This window comes from Somniosus microcephalus, chromosome 25 (genome assembly GCF_052327205.1).
Source record: "Somniosus microcephalus isolate GS21.2 chromosome 25, FLI_Smic_1.0, whole genome shotgun sequence".
Classification (NCBI taxonomy): domain Eukaryota; kingdom Metazoa; phylum Chordata; class Chondrichthyes; order Squaliformes; family Somniosidae; genus Somniosus; species Somniosus microcephalus.
This window is the reverse complement of record NC_141011.1, coordinates 11,130,119-11,148,601: the sequence shown is the minus strand read 5'-3', so window position 1 is coordinate 11,148,601 and position 18,483 is coordinate 11,130,119. Positions and strand designations below refer to the sequence as shown.

Here is an 18,483-nt window from a genome sequence, read left to right as displayed (position 1 = left end):
AGTGTGCTAGAGTGATCTTGACTAGATCTGGAGCGAGAGAGAGAGAGAGGAGTAGGACAAGGGGCTCAAAGGAATCATCAGCAGTCCCAAGAACAAGTGACTGAAAGGAGTATAAATACATCCGAGAGGTTCTTAGCACAGGATCAATAAAGCAATATTGTCTTGGATTTAACATTTAGACACAGTATCCTGCCTGAAAACCAATGGAGAGCTGACAGAACGATGAGCGCGGGGAGTTTACACAACGATGGGTTTGTCCTCGTGCTGTCAGTGCTCACTTTGTTAATGATGTCAAGAAGGGGCTGTCCTCGCAACTCCTCAATCTTCTGCTCGTTCATGCAGGCCTGATAATAATGCTGGGCTTTGCGTTCGGCTTCACTTGTCGTGTTCAACGTGGTGTTTTCTAGAGGTAAGACAGAATTTTCTTTTAAAAAACTGCAACTACGTTTTAGAGTCATTGAATAAATACAAACGCAAAAGTTAAACATCTATAGACGTTCCCCAGTTAATTAAAATTTATCCCCGTGTTTCAGCACAGTTTTAGTTCAGATTTGTTCATAAACACACGCCCTTTGTCTGCCTTTTCAGGTGGAACATAGGAACAGCAGGAGGCCATTCAGCCCCTCGAGCCAGTTCTGCCATTCAGTTAGAACATGGGCTGATCTGTGCCTCAACTCCAGTTACCCGTCTATATCCCTTAATAACCTTACCCAACAGAAATCTATCTCGTGCAAGCGCAGGAGATGCAACACATGTCCTTATACCTCCCCCCTTCCCACTGTCCAGGGCCCCAAACACCCCTTCCAGGTGAAACAGCGATTTACTTGTACTTCTTGCGATCTAGTATACTGTATTCGCTGCTCACGATGTGGTCTCCTCTACATTGGGGAGGCCAAACGCAGATTGGGTGACCGCTTTGCGAACACCACCGTTCAGTCCGTAAGGGTGACCCCGAGCCTCCGGTCGCCTGTTACTTTAATTCTCCGCCCCATTCCCACTCAGACCTCACCGTACTCGGCCTCTTGCATTGTTTCACGGAAGCTCAGCGTAAGCTCGAGGAACAGCACCTCATCTTCCGATTAGGCACTTTACAGCCTTCCGGACTCAACATTCGAGTTCAACAATTTCAGATCATAACCTCGGCCCTGATCACATGTTTTTTATCCACACTTTTTGTTTGTGCCTTTTGTTCTTCTCTCCCACATGGCAGCTGTCTTTCATTCTGCCAGCGCAATTTACACTTCATCTAGAGCCAGCCTTTGTTTATTAACCTGTCCCATTACCAGCTCCTTTTGCCTTGACTATCTCTTAATGTCTCTTTAATTCTCCTGCCTTCCATCCTATCACAGACCTTCCCTTTTGTTCTTTCATCCCCTCCCCCCTTTCCCAGCCCCTAAACTTGCTTAAAAATCTGTTCCATTTCCTGCTTTTTTCCAGTTCTGACGGAAGGTCATCGACCTGAAACGTTAACTCTGTTTCTCTCTTCACGGATGCTGCCTGACCTGCTGAGTGTCTCCAGCATTTTCTGTTTTTATATTAAAAATCTATCAAACGCAGTCTTGAACATTTCAATTGACCCAGCATCCACAGCCTTTTGGGGAGCGTGTTCCAGATTTCCACTACCCATTGTGTGAAAAGATGCTTCCCGATTTCAGCTCATTTTGTTGTTTATGGGACCTTGCTGTGCATAAATTGGCTGCCATGTTTCCGTACATTACAACAATGACTACAGTGCAAATATACTTCATTGGCCGTGAAGAGCTTTGGGAAGTCCTGAGGTCGTGAAAAGCGCCAGAGATACGCAAATTATTTTATTCCAATTCTTTGGATAAAAATTTAGTACCTCTTTTTCTGTCTGCAAACCCAAGGTGATGGATGAGTTGCATCGACATAAATCGCCATGGCGCTGAATTTGTAGTCGGAGGCTTCCCGCGGGGAAATGCCTCCGGTCCGCAAATAAAATGCCCGCATACCTGGGCCTCGGGATCCACGGAGGCTCGCGGTCCTGGGACTCTCCGGGTACCCGCGGGCAGAGGCCCACGTATCCCACGGGTGCAGGCGGTTCGCCCCTGGGATCACGTGGGCCGGCCCAACGAATGAAACAAGGAGGATCTCCATTCATACTTAGTGATTCCGTATGTACAGAAACCCCATGATGGGAATAACCCAAAAAATACACCTAGACATCAAATAAATAATTTTTAAAAATCACATATTTAAAATGAATTAAAATTGCATTTAATTAAATATTTAAAACAAAAATGTAATTTTTTGAAAAATAAATTTACATATTTTAAAGGGGCTAAAAATAAACTTACCTTATTTAACAAGTTTTTAAATGTATAAATTATTGCTAAAATTTTATATTTCTGTTTTTTAAAACTCTTACGCTGGTAAAAGCAGGCCTTACGTCTGCTTTTACCAGGCGTAAGAATTTCACGGGCATTCGCTGGGCAGAAGTTGGGCTCCACCCGCAGAGACCCTTTTCCCGGGGATGCGTGCAGATCGCAAGTTCCGGGTTTTAGCGCATGCCTAAACCCGGAACTTGCGTGGCCCTTATGGGCGCATGCGCACCTCGTACGCACCCCGTAGGAGCCGCAAATTACGGCCCCATGAGAATGATACATGGATCACAGAAATCACAGAAACCCCACAGTGCAGATAGAGGCCATTTTGGCCCATCGAGCCTGCATCGACACATATCCCACCCGATCCCCGTAACCCCTACACCAACACATATCCCACCCTATCCCTGTAACCCCACGTATTTAATCCCCCTAACACTAAGGGTCAATTTATCATAGCCAATCAACCTAACCCGCACATCTTTGGACTGTGGGAGGAAACCGGAGCACCCGGAGAAAACCCACGCAAACACGGGGAGAATATGCAAACTCCACACAGACAGTCGCCCGAGGCCGGATTCGAACCCGGGTCCCTGGCGCTGTGAGACAACAGTGCTAACCACTATGCCACCGTGCTGCCCTTGTTGAGTATTTATATAAGGGAGGGGCGTAAATGGTCACAAGAGGCCAAAATTACCAGTTGTTCCCCCTGAAACGATCAGAGTGATATCAATCTGGATTATTTCATTCCATTTGTACATTCTTGCCTGTTTCTCCAGATTAATCAGAGAACACAATGCTATTGCATTGGACAGAAGTGCTTCCGAGACAGTTCAGTTTGATGATCTTGGCCAATAGTCTTGGCTTGCCTGCCGGTGTTCTTGAACCTGTCCAAGGACAACAAAGGAACGACTGCGTAAACACCATCACACTCAGCCCGCCTGCTGCCAGACAAAATGGCATCCAGTAGCGCCCAACGCCACGGCGGGGGGCGTGGTGCTATGCTCCTTGAGGTGGGGACCCTGTGCTGCCAGGGATCGACCATTGCTGGCCGTGCCTTCAGCTACCTAGGCCCTAAACTCTGGAATTCCCTCCCTAAACCGCACTGCCTCCTCCCTTAAACTTACCTCGTCACCTGTCCCAATATCTCCTTATGTGGCTCGGTGTCAATTTTTGTCTGATAGCGCTCCTGTGAAGTGCCTCGGGATGCTTTACTACATTAAAGGTGCCATATAAATGCAAGTTGTTGTTGCTGTGGGTATTGCCTCATTTACCAATCAGTGCTGTTGGTGAGGGCCTGGCAGCTGCAGATGGCAATGTTGTAATGTAAACACAGCAGAAGACTTTGGCTGGTTACAGTACAATGAGGCTGTAGTTGGAGCCCTATTAACACCTTGTTTAACACAATGCTCCTAATCATTACTTAGCCACCCAAACTGTGAAGACGTTTTCACGAGGCAATTAGTAAGGAAGTAGTTAGCTGTAAATGACTGGCCATATGCTGACACTGTTCACACACATCTCACCCACCATCGGGCCTATAGGAAAAGCAACAATCTCTGTGACTCGGAAAACAGGACAGACTCACGCTGGGTAAATAAAGGATCTAATTAATGTTCCCAGAAATGCCAGTCAATTCAGGAGTAGAGGCTCAATGTTATATACAATTACTTCACAGAAATCACAGAAACCCCACAGTGCAGATAGAGGCCATTTCGGCCCATCGAGCCTGCACCGACACATATCCCACCCGATCCCCGTAACCCCTACACCAACACATATCCCACCCTATCCCCGTAACCCCACGTATTTAATCCCCCTAACACTAAGGGTCAATTTATCATAGCCAATCAACCTAACCCGCACATCTTTGGACTGTGGGAGGAAACCGGAGCACCCGGAGAAAACCCACGCAAACACGGGGAGAATGTGCAAACTCCACACAGACAGTCACCCGAGGCCGGATTCGAACCCGGGTCCCTGGCGCTGTGAGGCAACAGTGCTAACCACTATGCCACCGTGCTGCCTTAAAATGTACAACACAGAAATAGGCCATTCCAGCCAACTGGTCTGTGCCGGTGTTTATACTTCACACAAGCCTCCTCCCACTCTAAATACCTCTTCCCACCCTGCTCTCATCCCTCTATTCCCTTCTCCCTCATGTATGCAACAACCGCCCCTTAAATGCCGGGTGTGTGGGTAATCAGAGGACACAGATTTACGATTACAGAGCCGACATTACAACGGTGACTACGCCTCAAAAGTACTTCATTGACTGTAAAGTGCTTTGGGACGACCTGCAGTTGCAAAAGGCGCTACAGAAATGCAAGTTCTTTCTTTCTTTCGATAATTGGCAAAAGAGCCAGGAGGAGAATATTTTTTGTTGTGATCTGGAATGCTGGAAGCAGATTCAATAATAACTTTCAAGAGGAAATTAGATAAATACTTGAAAAGAAAAAGTTGGCAGGGCTATGGGGAAAGAGCGGGGGAGCGGGACTAACTGGAGAGCTCTTTCAAAGAGCCGGCACAGGCACAATGGGCCGAATGGCCTCCTCCTGCACCCATTGACTGAATGAGCACAAAATATAGCTCACAAGTATTCCTGGCTTCAACCAATCTACTTCCCAATACAGTTTAACAAGGTCCGAGAAAGATTAATGGCCTGGAATTACCTGGAAACTTGCTCTGAAACAATAGCGCAAGTATGGTGCAATGTCGATTGTTGGTGGAAAATATTGAAGAAATTTGAGTGTAATTGACGAACAACTGTATCAACACTCGATCTGATTTTCCGCAATCTTTTACGCCAATTCTGCAAAAACCTCTGGAAAAACCCTCTGCCGCTCATTAACATAGCCCCGCCACCCCACGCAAAGCTCCGCCGGGCTATAAATATGTGCCGAACATTTTAGGTACAACAGGACCCAAAGTCATATTTCTGGTGTTTCATTCCAAAACAAAACAGGGAAACAGCAGAGGGGAACGGGGAAGTGGTTGGGTGACTTTGGGCCTATTTCTGAACATTCATACAAAGCCTTAATAGGCAACGCATCACAGTCACTGAGAGAGAAGAAAGTCTTCAGTTACCAGAGAGCCTTTTGAAAAAACAAGAAAGTCCAGTCCCAAACTGAATGGGCGGTAAACATTGGTTGGGAACACAATAAGGTAGGTTGTATGTCAGGCAGCATCTGTGAAGAGAGAAACAGAGTTAACGTTTCAGGTCGATGACCTTTCTCCAGTTCTGACGAACGGTCATCGACCTGAAACGTTAACTCTGTTTCTCTCTTCACAGATGCTGCCTGACCTGCCGAGTTTCTCCAGCATTTGCAGTATTTTCTTTTTGTAAGGTAGATTGTATGTCGCGCACTGGGCCACTCACCACATGATATTACAGCTCTCCTCCCCTAGTAACTAAACAAAAATAATTGTAAATATTTTTTTAATGAAGAAGGTGCCTCTTTAAACCAAAATCAAAACGGTGGAAATAAGAGTTAAAAGCATAGGCAAGAGAGACACCAGACTGACAATCTGCCCGACACCATGAAAGGCTTTTTCATATAAAAGTCATTGGGGAGCTGAACGCGTGAAAGAGAAGGGCTCGAAGAAATACATCCTGTGAACCACTGTCACGTCTCCATGGTGACAAGTTTATAGAGGTAAGGCTTTTTTATATGGGAAAGGAAAGCTCACATAAGGGAAAAGGCAGCTAAGAAAGGGGATTAACAGAATCAGCGAAAAGGGACAAAGGGACAAACATTTACTCTGCATCCCCTCCCCCCAACCCATTCAAATAGAGAGCTTGTTAAAGCTGAAGATAAGTGTAGGATGGGTGCCTAGAATGAAAAGACCTTGTCCAGGACATGCGGCAGTTAATTCTCGAAAAAAAAAAATATTTCTCCTCTTTATTTTCTCCTGAAAGCCTCGGCTCCTTCCTGGAATATGGTTCCACCGGCCCCAGATACACCCTGGTACTCCCCCCACCCCCGGTACTCCCCCCCACCCCCCCCACGTGGTCATTCTTCATGTGCGAGTCTTCACGGTGAGAACATGCTAATTCACTCCTGAATGGCCGAGCTCTAGTTTTAAGATGATGGCCTGTTGTTCTGGTGTAGCACTGCCTGATTTCCCATCCCAGTACAGACTCCCAAACCTGTGATCAGACAGACCTGGACGACATTCAGGCTTGGGCTGATAAGTGGCAGGTAATATTCGCGCTACACAAGTGCCAGGAAATGACTATCTCCAAAAAGCGAGCGTCGAACCACCGCCCCTTGACAATCAACGGCATTACCATCGCCGAATCCTCCACCATCAAATCCTGGGGGTCACCACTGATCAGAAACCTAACTGGACCAGCTTCATAAATACCATGGCAACAAGAGCAGGTCAGAGGCTGGGTATTGTGGCGAGTGTCTCACTTCCTGACTCCCCAAAGCCTTTCCACCATCTACAAGGCACAAGTCAGGAGTGTGATGGAATACTCTCCACTTGCCTGGATGAGTACAGCTCCAACAACACTCAAGAAGCTCGACACCATCCAGGACAAAGCAGCCCGCTTGATTGGCACCCCATCCACCACCTTAAACATTCACTCCCTCCACCACTGGCGTACCGCGGCTGCAGTGTGTACCATCTACAAGATGCACTGCGGCAACTCGCCAAGGCTTCTTTGGCAGCACCTCCCCAACCCGCGACCTCTTCCACCTAGAAGGACAAGGGCAGCAGGCGCATGGGAACACCACTGTCAGATCCGTGATTCTGAGAGTATGATGTTTTTCAATAACCACACGGATGCTGTAACTTAACAATCAACAGGTATTTACTGGAGTAGGGTAGTCTCAAGACTGGGGTACAGAGGCATGCTCAAGGCTTATATACAGGTGTGGTCACTGCCGGTACTACAGTATACAGGAGCTGTAAAAGTAGTTCTCTCTTAAAGGTACATGCACTACAACCACCACCTCCAAGTTCCCCTCCAAGTCACACACCATCCTGACTTGGAAGTATATCGCCGATCCTGCATCGTCGCTGGGTCAAAATCCTGGAACTCCCTCCCTAACAGCACTGTGGGAGTGCCTTCACCACACGGACTGCAGCAGTTCAAGGCGATGGCTCACCACCACCTTCTCAGGGGCAACTAGGGATGGGCAATAAATGCTGGCCTTGCCAGCGACGCCCACATCCCATGAACGAATTTTTAAAAAAGTCCAGCCCCCAGGTCTCATTCCAGAAAAAGGCTGCCTGCCCAAGGGCCCGCCTCAATTTCTGGAATTAATTGGTATTATTTCTCTCAGTGCACTGGTGGGTAAAGGTAGAGGCCGGAGAGCAACTAAGCAGGTGCAATGTTCAATACCAGTCTGATCGGAGCTAGCCGACTGCGGCCAGGGCTGCAGCTTCAGTCTTACAGCTGGCCTCCCCAATACCAACCAGGACTGCCACCTCACCCCCACCCATAGTAACCGGGACTGTGACACCCCATTCCCCCACAGGCGCTATATAGATGCAAGTTGTTGCCCGCAGTATCCCGTACACAACAGGTGCCTGTAGCCTGTAGGAAATAATTACCGTCAGGAGGGGAGGAGAGGGGATGGGAGGGGTGAGCATTGACAGAGCAAATGGGGGGCGGGGGGGGGGGGGGGGAAGTAATCTTTAATGCGAGATCTTGGGCTGTGAAAGAGATAAGCCAGAGAGGGTCAGTTCAGTGTCCGCAGTAATCATTTAAATAGCCCTGAAGGGAAAAGGGCTGAGTGGAGGCTGTGTGCATTTACAACTTAGCTAAAGCCAAACTTAGTGTGAGAACCAGGAAAAATAAATTGAAAGGAAGGGAAGTTAATTGCCCAGAGTTACCCTTGGCTGACCAAGACCACACAATACATCCTTTTATTCTGCCCTTTTTTAAAATATACAAACAGTGAAGTGATGCGTGTTGAAGAATGAATAATTTAAACCTCATTAACATGCAGGATATCAGATCTGGTGAATGCTATATTGTTTTCCCATTCTATCACCCAGTGCCAATATCAAGCACTCCCAGGTCAGGCATAACACATCCAGCTGCAAAGTGACCTTTATTCAACATTATTCCTCACACCCAAACTCAGAAAAGCACCAGTCAGATTCTGTTCCACACCCACACCAGCCATGCTTAGGCCCTCCCTGACTGAGAGTGACAATGTTGTGCCAACTAACAGCAAATAGGAAGGCTTGGCAAGGATGGCATTGATGGCAAAATGTCTTGCCAACAATCACCGACTGGGCTCACCCTGTTTAGCATGGCCACTTTTGGCAAGGTACGAGACGATAACTGGGGTGCCTGTGGAGCCCAACCTCAGCAAGTGTCAGAGCCTTCAGGCAAAAAGGGTAAAAGGCAGAGAACGTTGGGAAAAACGATCCATCACAAACACAAAGTTGACTGAGCCTTTATCAGGCACTTTCGCAGAAATCCTTTGAAGCGTTTGTCTATTTCGTGTTGTATCATTCTACTTGTACAGAAAGGTCAGAGAGCTGCAACAATGGCTTGTTTTGTACAGAATCATGTAGCCTTGATCCCACTGCATCCTACACACAAATAGCATTACTCAAATCTCTCAAGTTGAAAGGTCATATTTTGGAATCTGAATAATGTAATGGCCCAGAAATTCCGGTCTCCACGGGCGAGTACGCACGGGGTACTCACCTGTAGGCCCAATGGAAGTGCCGGTTTCGTGCACTGCGGGAAACCGGAACTTCCGTTCCCTTGAAAGAAGGCGTGCGCCGGAGAGGCAGCGCGTGCGCGTTGAACATACGTTTCTTTTGCAGGTTTCTGCAGGAGGGGAAGTCTCCTGGAATTACACATATAAAAAGCAGGCGCAAGGCCTGCTTTTAACAAGGTAAGTGGTGAATTAATTAAAATTAAAGCATTTTTTCCACAGGTTTATTATTTTTAAATACTTTAAAGAAAGGTATGTTTATTTTTAGCCCCATTAGAAAATGTAATTAATTTTTTCAAAAATTTAAATTATTGTTTAAAATAGTTATTTTATATAATTTATAGTTATTTAAAAAATGTGATTTAAAAAAAATTTATTTGAAGTTTTAGTGATGTTTTGGGGCTTATAGTATTTATGGTTTTGACAGTTCTTCCTGTCAATTTTATGAATGAAGCATTCCCTGCTACCATTGGCTCTCCATGGCCCACGTGATCCCAGGGGACGCTGTGAACTAACTGCGCCCCTGGGATACGCAAGCACTGCGCGCCGGCAGTTGGAGGAGGCCCAGGATTGGAAACCCACGCGGGCCCACAGCTCAACGGCCGGCACGCTAGATAAGTGCAGGTCGGAGGCTTGCACCCGTGGGAAGCCTCCGACCCGAATTTCTGGGCCTTAGGCCCAGAAATTCAGGTCTCCACGGGTGAGTACGCACGGGGTACTCACCCATAGGCCCAATGGAAGTGCCAGTTTCCTGCATGCACTGCGCATGCGCGGGAAACCGGCACTTCCGTTCCCCTGAAAGAAGGGGTTCAGAAGTCGAACGCGTGCGCAGGAGAGGCAGCGCGTGCGCATCGAACTTACATTTTCTTTGCAGGTTTTCCCGGGAGGGTAAGTCTGCAGAAGTTAGACATATAAAAAGCAGTCACAAGGCCTGCTTCTAACAAGGTAAGTGGTGAATTAATTAAAATTGAAACATTTTTTCCACAGGTTTATTATTTTTAAATACTTTAAAGAAAGGTAAGTTTATTTTTAGCCCTGTTAGAAAATAAAATAAATTTTTTTTAAAATTTAAATTATTGTTTAAAATAGTTATTTCATGTGATTTAAAAAAAAAAATTATTTGAAGATTTAGTGATGTTTTGGGGCTTATAGTATTTATAGGTTTGACAGGTAACTTATGAATGAAGCATTCCCTGCTACCATTGGCTCCCCATGGCCCACGTGATCCCAGGGGACGCATCGAACTAACTGCGCCCCTGGGATACGCAAGCACTGCGCGCCGGCAGGTGGAGGAGGCCCAGGATCGGAATCCCACTCGGGCCCACAGCTCAACGGCCGGCGCGCTAGGTAAGTGCAGATTGGGGGTTTATACCCGCAGGAAGCCCCCGACCCAAATTTCTGGGAAACCCAGTTTTTAATGCACCGCTTTCCTTTCACTAAGTTGTGGCTGAGGGCGAGTGTGGCAACACCAGACAGTGCATTGTAGGCTGGGTGTTATCACTATGGCAACTCATACTCTGCCAGCTAGCCGTCTAACTTCAAACTCCATTTTCACTTGCAGTCATAGAATGATACAACACAGTGGGAGGCCTTTCGGCCCATCGCAGCCGTGAAAGAGCTATCCAGAGCCCTGCAAATTTTGCCCTTTCAAGCATATATCCAATTCCCTTTTGAAAGTTACTAATGAATTTGCTTCCACCGCCCTTTCAGGCAGCGCATTCCTGATCATAACTCGCTGCGATAAAAAATGTCTCCTCATCTCCTGCTCTCTAGTTCTTTTGCCAATTATCTTAAATCTCTGTCCTCTGGTTATCAAACCTCCTGCCACTGGATAGTTGTTTCTTACTTACTCTATCAAATCCCTTCACAATTTTGAACACCTGTTAAATCTCCCCTTTACCTTCTCTGCTCTAAGGAAAACAATCCCAGCTAGTCTAGTCTCTCCACGTAACCGAAGTCCCTCATCCCTGGTACCAATCTAGTAAGTCTCCTTTGCATTCGTCCCAGTCATTTTCCTCACGCAATTCTGAGGAAAGTTTCCCCTGACCCCCGCTGAAATTAATTTGGGAAAGTGAAATGTTTCCCCTTTTCACTCTCCGCACGCTGTCGGGTTCCATTCGGTGGCAAACCCGTTAATGGCTCAGGCGAGGTTAGAAACGCACGAAGGATCAGCGGGGCAAAATGCCCCTTCGCTTTGTAGTGAACCGCGCTGTGTCCCCACTTATTGTACGCAGCAATGACCTGGAGCAAAGGACCTGGCACAGACCTCAGTGAAGTCAGCTCACTTTTCTCAAAGTCTCTAAATTATTTTTGCTAGTGTTTATTTTGCTATCTTTACCCGATCTCCTTAAATGGAGAGCTGCCAAATACTTAACAGTGTTGCACTCCCGTTGCGCCAGACACAAATGCGTGCCATATTTGTCAGTAACACTTACGTTAAACATCTGAAAAACATTCTTTTTTGTTCGTACAGCTTTTTTTTTTTGAATATAGGTTTACCATGAGGTTTGGCCATGCCCACAGACCGCCTTATAAAAGGAATGCTACTCAATGTCAAATACTCAGTAAAAATCAGGTGCTGCAGAGAGTTTGCCAAGAATAACCCCATGAAACTTCAGAGTAAAATTAGATGCCAGCAGGAGTTTGTACCCTGCTGCCTCTGGAGGTACCGAGACCCACCTCAGCAGGAGGACCCTTGAGGGCAAAGTGCTGCTGGAATCAAAGAAACTGGCTGCCCCCAGCAGCAGAAACATGATTTCAGTGAGCGAGTGGTCAACCAATGGATCAGGCTCCCCAAGGAGACGGTGGAAGCAGTTAGTATTGATTTATTCCAATGCAAATTAGATCAATTTCTTTCAGAAAATAATATTTTGGGATCCAGTATCTGAGTAATTTGAGACACGACGTGTGGCGAGTGTACGACAGCAAAATACTGTAGATGCTGGAAATCCGAAATAACAACAGAAAATGCTGGAAAAACTCAGCAGGCCAGGCAACATCCGTGGAGAGAAATCAGAGCTGACGTTTCGGGTCGAAACCCTTTTTCAAAACTGGAAAGAAAAGAAAATAGATCGAAGGCAGGGCTGCGATAGAACAAAAGAACTAAAAAAGACATCAAGAGGTATTCAAAACCAAACGAGATGGTAATAGGACAAGTGGAGACAAAAGACGGCTGAGATGAGGTGTGAAGTGTACTGGCAGGATGAAAAACAGCTGCCGTGTGGGAGAGAGAAAAAAGGAAAGGTGGGGGGGGGGAAGAAGGGAAGGCCCAAAACAAGTGGTTAGCACTGTTGCCTCACAGCGCCAGGGACCTGGGTTCGAATCCGGCCTCGGGTGACTGCCTGTGTGGAGTTTGCACATTCTCCCCGTGTTTGCGTGGGTTTCCTCCGGGTGCTCCGGTTTCCTCCCACAGTCCAAAGATGTGCGGGTTAGGATGATTGGCTATGATAAATTGACCCTTAGTATTAGGGGGATTAAATACGTGGGGTTACGGGGATAGGGTGGGATATTTGTTGGTGTAGGGGTTACAGGGATCAGGTGGGATATGTGTCGGTGCAGGCTCGATGGGCCGAAATGGCCTCTATCTGCACTGTGGGGTTTCTGTGATTCTGTGAAAGGGGTGGAAAGAAATATAAGTAAAAATGTAATAGGGGCCGAGGTTGTGATCTGAAATTGTTGAACTCGATATTGAGTCCGGAAGGCTGCAAAGTGCCTAATCGGAAGATGAGGTGCTGTTCCTCGAGTTTACGCTGAGCTTCCGTGGAACAATGCAAGAGGCCGCGGACGGTGAGGTCCGAGTGGGAATGGAGCGGTGAATTAAAATGACAGGTGACTTTGGACCTATGGTTCCCAAAGCTCTCCACCACTGGGGGTTTTCCTCGTGTCATGTCTGGGTCTGTTGTAAACTAATTGATTGCTAGGATTAGTCAAAACTCCGTTATCATTGTATCATGTGACTACCAGGATGGTAGATGGCAACTAGATGGACCTTGGTCTCATTTCATCCAGCAATGATCCGGAGGCGTGAGTTCAAATCCCACCACGGCAACTGGGGAATTTAAATTCAATTAATTAAATAAATCTGGAATGTAAAGCTAGTATCAGCAACGGTGACCATGAAACTATCAGATTGTCGTAAAAGCCCATCTGGTTCACTAATGTCCTTTAGGGAAGGAAATCTGCCGTCCTTACCCGGTCTGGCCTATATGTGACTCCAGACCCACAGCAATGTGGTTGACTCTTAGCTGCCCTCTGAAATGGCTTAGCGAGTCACTCAATTGTAAAAAACTACTACGAAAAGCAGTAAGAATATCTTCACCACAGGGACTGCAGCGGTTCAAGGCGGCGGCTCACCACCACCTTCTCAAGGGCAACTAGGGATGGGCAATAAATGCCGGCCTTGCCAGCGACGCCCACATCCCATAAACAAATATTTAAAAAAATTCCTGTCTTCCTATGCCCAGCTGAGCTAGAAATGTAATTTGCATATGGAATGTGTTTTTCAGATTCTGTTCAAAAGAAAGACTTACATTTATGTAACACCTTCACGACCTCTGAACGTCCTAAAGTGCTTTACAGCCAATTAGGTACATTTGAAGTGTAGTCACTGTTGTAATGTAGGAAATGCGGCAGCCAATGTGTGCACAGCAAGCTCCCACAAACAGCATGGAGATAAATGACCACATCAGTTATTTTGGTGATGTTGGTTGAGGGATAAATATTAGCCAGGACACCAGGGACAACTTGGCTGTTCTTCCGCGAAGTAGCGCCATGGGATCTTTTGCATCCAACTGAGGGAGCAGACGGGGCCTCGGTTTAACGTCTCATCCGAAAGACGGCACCTCAGACAGTGCAGCACTCCCTCAGCACTGCACTGAAGTGTCAGCCGAGAATTTGCGCTCAAGCCCCTGGTGTGGGACTTGAACCCACAACGATGGGCCGAAGGGCCTCTTTCTGTGCTGTATAACTAACTACGGACGAGAGTGCTACTACTGAGCCACGGCTAACACCGGGTTCTATGTAGAATGACCTTTAGGGATTCATCAGTGGTCAGAAGGTTAAATTTGCATGTGCGGATTTCGATCAGCTGTCCATGCCAATCTCTGTGGGCGCACAGATTTCTTGGGAGTTACTGCCAATGCTCGGAATTCGCCAGCCCAAGATCCAACGGCCTCACCACTCTGAGCAATTGCTTGCACCAGGAGCAATTCCACAACAGAAACCATCACACCCCAGCACTCTTCTTTTGACTGGCACTGCCTTAGTATCCTAGTTACAACCTCAACATGATTATTTTGACAACATTTGTAATTCTAACAATGGCATTAAAGAAATAATAAAAGAATATTAGACCCATCTGGTTCATTTCTCTATCATTCTGATAACCAGATTGCATAAGCCCCAAAATTGTATCTCGACTCCATCTCCATTGCAGTTCCCTTCCAGATTCTTATCCTGGAGCTCCTCTAACATCTGGCACTTTTAGCTTTCCGTTTCCTCCTGCAACAAAGGCCCCCACCCCTTACAGAACAGGTCTGAATTTGAGCCACTGCATCCTATGCCACAGACGCACTGCTCCGCGAAAGGGCTGAAATTGCCAGGTTTTCTTCAATGCGCATTATCCGAGTTGTGCACGGGTCCGGAGGAACTCTGCCAATGAGTTGACCTTCATTTACGAAGCAGGCTGCAGCAGATCACACACTGAAGTAAATGTTGGCGTGGCAAAGGAAGTGCCAAACGCAAGGACTGAAATCAGCCAGTTACCCAGCGTGTGTGTCTGATTACTTCAATCTGTGGTGAATGACAGACTTTCAATAAACCCTTTATATTCATTTTTACAGCTTACCACTATTTTCAAATTAAAATTTTTAAAACATGATTCAACACAGTGTTAGGAACAGAAAATATGCCAACTACTCATTGGATCCAATAGCTGCTCAGCAATTGGACCAGAAGATGCACGCTATCCCCTCCATTTGTTAATCAGTTCGCGCCACCTTTTAGATAAATACTGGGCTCAACAGGAGCCTGCTCTGCACCCTCTATTTAGGAGATAGTTTAGTCCGCAGGTTTACTTCTCTTAAGGACAACTTACAATTTAATATTTTAATCATTTCATTATAAATTTGCAATTATACTCCTTGGCTAAGAAGTTCATTGATGCCACACCTGTTTTACAGGGGAACGGTAGTGTAGTCTTAATGTTACTGGGCTAGTAATCCAGAGGCCTGGACTGATGATCCAGGAGACGCAAGTTCAAATCCCACCACGGCAGTTGGGGAATTTAAATTCAGTTAATTAAATAAATCTGGAATAAAAAGCTAGTGTCAGTAATGGTGACCATGAAATCTATCGGATTGTCGTATAAATCCAACTGGTTCATGAATGTCCTTTAGGGAAGGAAATCTGCCGTTCTTACCTATGTGACTCCAGACCCACAGCAATGTGGTTGACTCTTAACTGTCCTCTGAAATGGCCTAGCAAGCCCCTCAGTTATGAAAAACTGCTATGATAAACTGTAAGTACCTTCACCACACGGGCTGCAGCGGTTCAAGGCGGCGGCTCACCGCCACCTTCTCGAGGGCAACTAGGGATGGGCAATAAATGCCGGCCTTGCCAGTGACGCCCACACCCCATGAACGAATAAAAAAAAATATATGGGTGCCTAAGAATCCAATATGGCGGGCGGAGTGCGCGCGCACGTACCGCGCCGACCATCATTTTGGTAAGGGCTCTAGTATAGGCGTCCAGAGCCCATGTCTAATACAGACGTTAGGCCCTTTTCATATGTAATTAGGGATCCGAACGTCTCTGAGGCCCCCTTCGTGAAATTGGGCTTCACTGAAGGCAGTGGTTCCGGGTCTGCTGTGCTCAGGATAACCAGGTCTCCGTGCAACTTAACCAGCGATCCTTAAAAGGGACTGCTGCAGGTTGTCACCAAATATGTAAATTTTTAAAATACTTACCTGAAGGCGGAGCTGGGAGAAGTAGGAGTGCTCGTCCCGGCTCCATCGTGGTCCCGAAGACCGTTGCCATCTCCCACTTGGCCTCCTCCTGATTGCCCCCTTCCTCAATGCCTCCCCCCCACCTCCAATCGCCTCCCCCCTCAGGCCCTCCCCGAGTGGCGTCGGCCCAACTTCACCTTCTTGGAATTTGCGAGCAGCCTCTGGACGCCCGATTGCCGTTCGTAGCTCACCGGCAATATGTTGATGAGGCCCGAGCTCCTTTAATCCATCATTGCAGCTCATGTCACCAAACCCAAGAACCATCTCGCCTTCTCTTTACTGCACTCCAGTTATTCTAACCTTCCGTAAACAGTGACCAAACCTGGGTACTATTCCAACTGCGGCTGAACTAAATCACCAGAGGGTCACGTTCATTTTCTTTGCCTCACACTCAAACTTCCGAGACCTCAACCTAAGATTGCTACATTAAACTGGCAATGAGGTTTCCACACCCTGGCGTCACCATTGCCAAAGGTTTTTTAAACTTTTGGTCAGATGTCACCCTCCATTTTGTGTTATCATTCTGTCTCTTCAGGTCTGTTCCAAACACAGAGGCCGCGATTTCACCGGCCGAGGTAGGTGGCGGGTTGCGACCCTGCTCTCGGCTCCATCCCGCTCTGAGTGAAGAATTTTCCGTTCATTGGGCTTGTTAAGCCCGCCCTGCAAGGTTCCCAGCCAATTAAAAGAAAGCGGGTCTGATGATGTCATGTCATCAGCCGGTTTCCTTAAAGGGGCCATGTCCATTGATTTTGACAGTTGTGCTGTCACGTGTTCTACAGCATTGAGGTGCTGCAAACACCGACAAGCACTGCACAAAGGTGCACGGTTGCACCCAGACTTTCCCATGACAGCACGCAGGGAGTTTCTCTTCCCTCCCCAGGACACCAACGCAGCCTGGTTGCACATTGCACAGGAGGGCACGAGCAGGAATGTCGTTAGGAGGACCAGGTTGAAGTGGCGCAAACCTTTCAATGATCTCAGTAGATCACAAAACGTTACTGCAAAGCCACACTCAACCTCATCCTGCTGTGCCACCCATCACATCCCCATCACTCTGCCTTCCCTACCCTACTCCTGCACATCCTTACTCAGACCAACTTACCTTACACCTCCACCCATCCCTCTCTATCTATGTTATCACTTCCCATTCTCACTAGCCACCCCTCACACTCATCCTTGTCCAATCATACCAATTAACAACACACAAGGGCAGGCAGTTGGGTGTTACTGCCAATGTTCATGTAAAGTTTCTGTTGATGTGTTGCCAAACATTGAAATCTTTATTTTCCACACTTTGCCTTCTTGGACAGATTTGTGTGCACCTTTGGAAGTGGTTTAGTGAGTTGCAGTGAATGGTGAGACATAATGTTATCCCCCGCAATAGTGATGAGTGTGAAAGGAATGGCTTGGACATTGTAGAAATGCTTTATGGTGTTGGTATGGGCTGGTGCCAACCTGCCGCATCATGTGGCAGCCAGGGTGTACAGCATCAAGTGAAGTAAATCTGGCCACGGTGAGGCCATCCCTGGCGTCCCGAGCAGCAATGTGGTCAGGCGCTGATGCCCTGTGTCCTGTGCAGCATCAGGTGATTGCGGAGAAGGTTGGTGTTGGTGATGCTGGTGTGCCTGGTGATGTTGGTATGCCTGGTGATGTTGGTGTTGGGGCTGATCGTGGTGGGATTGAGGACCAAGGTGAGATTTTTTTTTAAGGATACCGATGCTGCTGGAATAGATGGCAGCTGAAGTTGAGATGACAGAAGCGATGTCAATGGTGAGAGAGCATGCTCCAAGGAGGTGACAGTGGATAGAGAGTTTACTCCAAACACTTCCAAACTGCATAAAGCTCAAAAGTGTCTTCCAAGTCCTGAAGGCTCCAGCTTCTCAGATTGGAAAGTGAACAGCTGTGAAATGGGAGCTTTTATACCACTTTTGCAGCTGTCAACTATTCAGAGTAATGGAGTCACTGACAGCCCGACCTACTTACCTGACGTGATCCCCGAGCACCAGGAACCTCACAAAAAAGCTGGTAAAATGATACTTCAGTACCTTTTAACAAGCTCTTAAGTATTTGAATTGGCTCACCCGCTGATTGGTGTCGGGTCTGTAAAGCGCAGACAGACCTGACACTTGGGAAACTGACATGGAGGCGGGTTGACAGCGGACCAGCCTCCGAACCTGCCCTCTGAGCACCGGCAAAATTCCGGCCAGAGTGGCAGTGGTAGCACTCTGGCCTCAATTTCAGACAGCCCCACTCCAGAGACTTGAGCACATAATCTAGGTTTATACTGGAGTGCAGTGGAGGCCCTGTCTGTCTGTTCAGGAGGACGTAAGATATTCCACAGCACCGTGAAGAAGCTCAGGGGAATTGTCCTGGAACTCGGGCCAATATTTAACCTTCAACCAACCAACCAACTTCCCTGGTCATTTATCGGATTGCTGATTGTGG

The 18,483-nt window shown here is 47.2% G+C and overlaps 1 protein-coding gene across 2 annotated transcripts in view; it reads right to left on the bottom strand.

The window, feature by feature from the left end:
• The window catches only part of LOC147100498 (endothelin-converting enzyme 1-like), a 312,062-nt gene that overhangs the window by 110,744 nt on the left and 182,835 nt on the right, over positions 1-18,483 (bottom strand). For both annotated transcript variants that reach the window (XM_085966797.1, XM_085966796.1), the window contains one exon: positions 279-403. In XM_085966797.1, coding sequence (XP_085822923.1) covers positions 279-403 — 125 coding nt within the window. The remainder of the gene's footprint in view (positions 1-278; positions 404-18,483) is intronic.